General features: G+C 36.4%; 1 protein-coding gene across 1 annotated transcript; it reads right to left on the bottom strand.

Annotated features, from left to right (window-relative positions):
* Positions 1-466: 466 nt before the first annotated feature.
* LOC119840212 (cyclin-dependent kinase-like 1) lies at positions 467-8,565 on the bottom strand. The gene is made up of 14 exons (XM_038366725.1): positions 8,436-8,565; positions 7,915-8,055; positions 7,361-7,555; positions 6,708-6,877; positions 6,298-6,419; positions 5,235-5,421; positions 4,852-4,924; positions 4,690-4,761; positions 4,291-4,357; positions 3,740-3,822; positions 2,968-3,122; positions 2,102-2,211; positions 1,598-1,683; positions 467-875 (listed from the first exon to the last, which is right to left on the bottom strand). The coding sequence occupies exons 1-14, from the start codon at positions 8,520-8,522 to the stop codon at positions 816-818; spliced, it is 1,608 nt and encodes a 535-aa protein (XP_038222653.1). The 5' UTR covers positions 8,523-8,565; the 3' UTR covers positions 467-815.
* Between the last annotated feature and the right edge of the window lie 357 nt (positions 8,566-8,922).

Consider the following 8,922-nt stretch of genomic DNA (forward strand, 5'->3'; position numbering starts at 1 on the left):
ACGTACTGCTAAGAAACTTTATACCTTAGTCCTTAGGGACATATAATATATGTTTACAATATAACATTCCCCTATTTCTTTTCTTAAAACTACGATATTTTCAACGAAAATGACAAAACATGAATAGAGCAAAAATAAATCTAGATAGGGCAACTTTAAATAAAACTAGAATGAAATTACCAATATCGTGTATTAAAAGGCAACACTGTACATATTTACAAATACCCTAATTTTAAAAGACATCAAATTTTCAATCAAGAACAATCTATTTTTCTATTTATCAATAACAAACATAACGTTCCAATTTAGTTTTAATTTACATTTTTTATTTATTAATAAATGAACATAAATTTTCGTTATAAATTAACAGTATTAAATAAGTCAAATTTAACACAATTATTTTAACAAAGCATGTTTTTAAATTTACTGTTTAATGTAATTTATACAAAAAGCGAACTGCCGACCACAAAAAAGATAATACAAACTCTTTTTTTCTAACTTTTTTATTTAATGCACTGCTAAACAACATATTTTTATGAGCGACCAGTCTTATCACTGTCTTATAAATTAACAATTTTTTTCTTCATCTTCTAAAGATACACATACTTAACGTCATTATGTGGATAAAATCATATCTATTGCAGTGAATTTTTAATTCAACATTACGAAAATATGTACATAGTATTTTACGAATACAAATTCTCAAGACAGTGGTGTTTTCGATAGAATCAATAATAATAATAATGTCTGGCATTTTTCTGAAAGCCCTGCACTATAGTAAAGGGCTTTTGGAAAACTGCCCTCGTCCCCTGTAGTCACATGTAGGGCAGGTTGGTTGGGGTGCGCTGGCTAGAGGTCAAGTCTACACTGTTGCGCTGTATGAAAACAACAATCATGTTGTTATAATTATTTTTGAGCTGACTATTTAACAAGAATGTTATAATTATTTATAGTCGCAATGACACACAAATAGGTACCTAAAACAATCTTACGGTGTGCACCAGGGCATTTTGTCGACCACTTCTCTTCTATGTAATTTACGTTCGTTCTTTCGATGGAATGTTTAATGCCCTTTTAAAGTTTTCCATATTAAGAAAAAAATAAAAAGGGAAATATTGTGACGGTAGCAAATCAACTTAAGCAATAGAATAGAGTCATTACGCTCGAGTTTGTGATTCTGCTAGTCCTCATTATTAAAAGCGGTCTTTGTCATGACGGATATTCGATGTTCCGGTACAAATGAATGCTCTAGTCTATTACCATTTAACTTAAAACGTCAATGCTCATCTGAAATACCTTTGGGTGATGTGTAACTATAAATTGCTGATAGTTTGACTAGCTAGAACTAGAAAATGGCTGGAACAATTTGGCTATAACTCGTAATATCTATTTGTGAAAGTTAAGGAAAGATTTTAGGGACACCTACATCAACCACACGACGCACTAATTTCTGTGCCAAGTCCTTTGCAATTATCGTCAATTTAAGGAATTCTTTGCCTCTAACTGTTCGACAGCTCAGCTCAGAATGCTTCTTCTTCTTCTTACAACATTAAATATACGTCTTAGATCGGGCAATTTAGCTCATTTGGTGACTTACATTACTGTCCCATGCATCGTGTGCTCTGGAGGAGTGCTGCTGCAGTGGTTGGGGCTTCTTTGCCTTCTTCATGGGACTATTGCTAGCTGTTCAATGAATGACTGAGAACTTTAGAGAGCAAATGGATAATTATCAACGGTTACAAATTGGTCACTACTTTTCCAACTGTAGGTTAATGTTACCGGGATAATTTTTTGAAAGTGAATTTATAATAGCAAGTGTAAATGTCGATTTCAAGCTATTTTAATTTTATTAAAGTAGGATGTTCTGATAAAAACTACCCCGAGTCTTTTCCCGTGTCACAAACTGTCTCTGTACCAATTTCATACAAATCCGTTCCATAGTTTAGCCATAAAGAAGAGACAGAGAGAATTACTATCGCATTGATAAAACTAGTGGGGATTTTATTTAAATTTACATTACAATTTAACCACATCTTCCTAAAATTCTACTTGTAGTTACTTATAGCACGAATTAAGATATTTGTTAGCATGTAACACCCACCTCCAGGCACATAGGGCAGCGATATGTCCGGCGGTGATTTCTTCGTACTCTTCTTTGCGAGCGACCGACCACGCAGTAACTCTTCATCCATCACCAATTTACTGTTCACCCTTGTGACAATCAATCACTTTGAATATCAATGTGTTCATCTTACAAGCACTGGTGAATTATGAAAATTAAATTTTTTTTTTTACCCTTTTAGGAATTAGGGTAAAATGAAAAAAAAATGGAAAACTAAATAGGTAATATAGCAATACATGAACTTGGAGTAAGAAATGTAATGCAACATTGAAAAGCCAATAAATTATGACCATTAGAGTGTAAAAAAATCTTAGGTAACAATTACTAATTACTAAGGTGTGCTAAGTTCTAAACAGAGGTGTACATATTTGCATAGTCAAACAAAATTTGCACAAACTCCTAAACATAGGCATGCGGGTAATTATAGTACAATAAGGGCCGGTTTCAACTCTTGGATGATTCTGATTAAATCTCTGACAGCTCGTTTAACACGTCATAACGTAAATTTTCTCAAATAATTTTTCTTTATCTGCCAGATAACCACCTAAGCAGAACTCATCCAGGAGCCGTGAAACCAAATTTATGTATTCGAGCATTTCCAAACTAAAGATAACGCAACACAACTCAGAAACCTAATCAATCTTTAAGTCTGGAAGAGATCGCTATCTAGCGATAAGACCGCCATTTTTACATGTTTTTCTTTTATTGTATGTTCGTTCTGTATTTCTCAATCTTCTGTGTGTGCAATATAGTATTAAATAAAATAAATGTTGTGCATAAGCCCTGTAATGTTGCAATTTGTTTTCTCTAAATAAATAAACAAATAATACAGCAAATGCACAAACTTTTTGATGTACGGCGTCTTAGGATACGCGTTGAGCGGCACCCCGAACGTGTGGAAGGTGTCGTTGAGCGCGCGCGGCAGCGAGCGAGGCGCCCGACCCGCCGCCCCCGCCGCCCCGGCCCCCGCCCCGCCCGCACCCGGGCACCAACAACCCACCTTGTGTAGGACCAAATTCAAATCCGAATTTGTTTATTTCATCAAATATGTTAACTAACCTCAGAACTAAGTATATTTAGGTAGCAGGTACATGTAGGTATATATCAATAGTACAAGACGGATATATTTGATAGGTTACAAAGTTAGTGAGTTAGTAAATAATAAATTTATCAATTTGTTTGAAACTAAAAAAATCGCAAGACAAATTTGTGAGATAAATAAGTCGCCAGTCGCAATTAGTGAGTGGCAAGTAGCAAGATGCAAGTTGTCAGTCGTGAGTCAAAAGTATGAGTTATTTATTCAGCGTTGTGGGTAATAAAAACAAAATGTGTATATTTAAGACAAAAGTAGTAAGTTGTAATCCACAAAGTAAGTCGTAAACAGCAAGTCATAAGTCACAAAAAAAAATACCTATACCATATTTATTATGAGAAGGAATGTAAAACTATGTTAATCTAAAAATTAATTTATATTTTGCATTTTAAATCTCTTGATGAGACTGCATTTTAGAGAACTGTTTTTTATTTTGAAAATCTAATACCAAATTTTTAAATTCCTTAAATTGGTATTATTTCAACAAAATCTAGCTTATTGTCTAGATACAATATATCTATTACCTCATCATCAGCAGGCGGTGGTACAGCGGCTGTCGGTTGCGATTTTTTCTCAACAACACTAGTTTCCATTTGAACTTCTGTACCTGAAAAAAAATACTGCCATTAACTATGAGTTTGCCTGAATTTTGTTAAATGCATCTCTGACTTAAAAATATAATTCTTTTCTTCAAAATTGTGAAGTACCAATTGCAAACGACAAGCTAATTGAATTTTCTTCTTAAAACTAATAAGAGAAATAAAAAAATCTTATTAATTTATCGTTAATGAACAAGTCGAAAAGGAAACGTGGCTCTGGCTCCCCCACTCACCGTAAGTATACAATACAATGCTACTATTTCACGCCGGTCTTCTGTGGGGTTTGGTTCCCCGTAAGTGCTGACCTAATTCGTGCCGAAGCGTGCTCAACTCCCACAGCAATGGTTTTAGAATTACACTTGTCAAAAACCTAGGTAGAAGCCAAGATCCATTCAGGGCAATTCAGGGTACAAACATTTAAAAAGTATTGAAAGAACAGCATACAAAAATGTTAAAAAAGATAGATAGGTACTCACTCGGGGTATAATTATAGTCGATCAACGACTCGCCCGTGGTGCTGTCCGTTCGAGATCTACTGTTGTCCTGGATATGAAATAATTAAGCGTCTAAAATCGGACAGATATAGGAAAACATCGTGAAAAATCGGCACACAGGCAGCCAACACAGAGACACAGATACACAGACAGACGCATAGCAAAGGTTTAGTAAGAGGATCCCGTTTTACCCTTTGGGTACGGAACCTTAAATTGTAAAAACCTTAAACATAATACTTAATTTACTTTCGCTTTTTACTACTATCCACACAATTAGCAATTTTGAATAATTCGAAGAAGAAAGATTACTTATTTTAAGAAGATTACAAATTGAAATCAAATAAAAAAAAATAAAGTCGATAAATATATCAAAAGACTCACAGATATTATATTCAATGTCCATTGTTGTCTTGGCTTACCGGTCACACGTGCTGCGCCTTGGGGTGGAGGTGTCTAATGGATATTTTTTGTTGAATTGAGTTATGATAATAACAAAAAAACTTTTTTTTCTTTCAATAACATCTTTATTTAACTCGCGCTCACCTCAGACTCTTTGCCAAGTTTCTTCCTCAATTCAGCGTTAAAACTCTCCGCAAAACCATCGGTAACGAAATATCTGTAAATTTAAAGGAACACATTATTAAATTTTATATTTATTAATCCAACGATAAACGCCATAAAGGTTGTAACTATGTCCACACCTTCACACGATACTAACTTCACAAATCAATAGTAAAAATTGTTATCCCCCCTTTCCCTCCATGCGCTCAAATTAACGTCCCTATACCGATATACCAACCAACATGACATAACCTTGGGACTAAGCTAACCTCACCCTGCCCCCCTCCCTCCTCCTCCACCAACTCCCACTCATATACAACACCAACATCAAAAACAACAAAACAACAACAACAACAACAACCCACTTGTGCCTGAGCAGCGCGGCGGCGGCGGGGCGGGCGCGCGGCTCGGTGCGCAGCGCGGCGGCGAGCAGGTCGCGCGCGAGCCCCGCGGCCGGCAGCGCCGCGCGCGCCGCGCCCGCGCCGCCCGCGCACAGCGCCGCGCCGCCGGACAGCCGCGACACAACCTGCTGGTGCCGCGGCGCTAGCTTACCTGGCGATAACATCTCGTATCACTACGTTGTGTAAAACAAAGCCACTTTATGTCCCTATGCAAGTTTAAATCTTTAAAATTACGCAACGGATTTTGATGTAGTTTCTTTTAATAGATAGAGTGATTCAAGAGGAAGGTTTATATGTATAATAACATCTATTACACAATTCCGAATTTAACGCGTGCGAAGCCGCGGGCAAAAGCTAGTTTATGATTCACGCATGCAACAAAATTGCAAAAAATCTTGCGGGGGGTCCTCTCCTTTTTCTTTCTTTATGCACAATATCTAGATAACCTCATTATACTTTATTATTTAATGCGCTACCAGACAGCGCTTATACTCCCTGCTGGTCTGAAGAGAAATGAATTTTCTTCCTCATTTCAATTTAGAAAAAATCATCTACATTAATTCTAGACCACAACAAAAAACATACAATCCAAGAATGCTATGTTGATTATTGATCAGCATGCATTCTTTTCTTTTCTTCATTCATTCATTCTTTATCAATAACTTTAGTAATACCTTTTTTTTAGAACTAAGATTGATGGGGTTTTTTTTGAAGATAAAATTTTCAATAATAATTATGAATACTTCGCCTTACAAGGAGGAAATATTTATATAAAATCACGAAAACATTAACAATAAACGTCCATAAAGTATATTTAGTAAAAATCTAAGGGAAAACTTAAAGGTAAAATCCAAAATATCATGTATCAAAAAATATACCTATCGTAAAATATTAAAATCACATACTATTTTCCAATAGTATGAGTTGCTCTATGCTATTCGATTTTTTTCACACAATACATATTTTTCTCATAAAATCGTAAGTAAATCCTCGTGAAATATTAAAGTTTATTGATGTTCTTACTCACCCACAGTTTTTATTATAAGGGCAAGTTGGTCTATATCAGAGTCTCCAGGAAACAGCGGGTCCCCCGTCAACATCTCCGCAAATAAACAGCCGATCGCCCAGATGTCCACTTCTGGACCATATCTGGGGATTAACAGATGACCAAGGCATAAATCAAATCCTATATAAATTATGAGACAGAAGTAAATTTCAAGAATTTATTTCATAAATCTTTTCCATGTTGAAGTATAGTTTTGCTATGTTTAAGATGACGGAAATGCTCACGAGAATCTGATGGTTAGCGTCCACCACTACTCCCCATGAGCATTTCCCCAACGCATAGTACGAAACACAGTAGCATTTACATTCTATTATATACTATTTGACGCTTATCTTCAGATCTCTCGATTGCTACATTTCCAGACATCTCACCTATGCTCAGCGACCAGCAGTTCCGGGGCCCTGTACCACCTGGTGGCCACGTACTCCGTGTAAGGTTCACCGGGCGCGGCGAGCGCTCGCGCGAACCCAAGGTCGCACAACTTGACGATACCGTTGTTGGAGACGAGCACGTTCTCCGGCTTCACGTCTCGATGAATTATCTGACATATCCCATTAGTTACGTGACGCACACTTTATCACAGGATACCAACATTTAACCAGATTGTAACGAGTAACAGGAATGTCTATTTGTCCATTGCATAAATAGCCATGTGAAAATTAAAGTTGGATTAAACATAATATAGTAAACCGTTTGTTCAAACTACAGCTATATTTTTAATGTAAAAAATTGAACATATGATACATTGGATGGTGCAGTGATCACATAAGTCTATTGCGTATATACTTTTTATAAGGGCACGTGATCGCCAAATGCATAATTAACTAAACGAATATTAAAATATTTTAATAAATAACAAATAGATTTCTCATCTTTGGAGACCTGAGACCTAAGCTGCAAATCAATACTAATTATAGAAAATAAATAATCCTGTAATCATAAAGTTAAGTAAGACGTGTACCAAAATTACCATACTGAAATATAATACCATTTTATATTTATTTTGTAATATGGCATCACTTACCGAATTTTGGTGGCAATAATCGACTCCCTTTAAAAGTTGATACAGATGCTTCTTAGCGGTATCTTCGCCAAGGCCTCCCGGAGACGCTTCCAGCTCATCCAGGAGTGTATGGTCGAGATACTCGAAGACGAGGTAGAACCTGCGCTTTCGCCGAAACACCTCGATCATGTTCACTAGGTGATCATGGCGGAGCTTCTAAAATTAGAATTTTATTTTCATGTTCAATTTATGAGTACTCTGAATGAATGTGCATAAATAAATAATTCTCTATTTATTGTTCTTATTTGATAATTAAGAGTCTCTATGTCGTGAATTTAGAATTTTGAAGAAACTGAAGCAAATTCTTTATTGCATAGATATTCCTTGCCACTCGCACAACAAGATATAAAGTTACAGTTTGTCAATTTTTTCCGTCTCAGCTTTAAATACAATAAAGAAATTCAATAGTAACCCATGAACACATACAACACAAGGGTACATACTCATTATTAGTCAATTATTAACTACGTGATAGCACAAACCTAGCGGTATCAACGGCATAACATTGCCAATACCTTCAACATCCTTATCTCCCTGAGCGCCATCTTGCGCACGGCGGCATCGTCCTCCGTTTCTAGAAACTTCTTGATGGCCACCAGTTGGCCAGTGTCGCGGCGGCGGCATTTCAGTACCACGCCATATGAGCCTTCACCGACCTGAAATATATGGTATATCGCTTAGTATATTCATACAACTTTCTCTCTCAACCACTTCAAATGACAACCATTTCGGTTATCAATTGAGTCACAAGATGCCACGTTTAATAGTATCGGTGTAATATTTGTTTATGTATTATTGAATCGAAATACACTTGGCTTAGCAGTTATTGTTTTATAAGGCTAAGGTCACACAGATGACGGCATGCTTAGTGCCTAGAGCTTAGTGGCTTGCTTTCTGGCTAATTGCTAGGATACTTGATGACTAACTGACAGGTGGTCGGCGTGGTAGGTAGCTAAGTGTGTTTGTTATTTAGTATGTGCCTTGTAATGAGAATATCTGAAGAAATAATCTAGTATACATTATTATTGAAACTCACCACAGACAACTGTTCGTATTTATCCATCGCTCGCGACCTAGGCGTGGAGGGAGAGATGGCCACGCGGCGGCCCATTGTTGTGGTCATATAGCATCTTCAGTTATAACCGTTTATCTGAAACAACTAAATATATCTTTAATTTATTAATTATCCAACTAATATTATAAATGCGAAAGTATGTAAGGATGTGTGTGTTTGTTCCTCTTTCACGCAAAAACTACTGAACCAATTGCAATGAAATTTGGTACGTAGATAGCTGGACTTTTATCCCGATATTCCTACGAGATACGGACTTATACTGGTGAAACCGCGGGGCACAGCTAGTTACTGTATAATGCCTCTGTTTTCCTTGTCATTAAAACAGAGTTTAGAGTTCCAAGTTACTAAATAAAAGCAAAAAATATGGGCGTTATTACTGAGACTTTTATTCATGAAAGCTACGCGCGTGGGATAGACCGATAAGCAGAAAACCAAACAAATATTTAAC

The sequence above is a fragment of the Zerene cesonia genome, chromosome 5, assembly GCF_012273895.1.
Source record: "Zerene cesonia ecotype Mississippi chromosome 5, Zerene_cesonia_1.1, whole genome shotgun sequence".
NCBI classification, from domain to species: Eukaryota; Metazoa; Arthropoda; class Insecta; order Lepidoptera; family Pieridae; genus Zerene; species Zerene cesonia.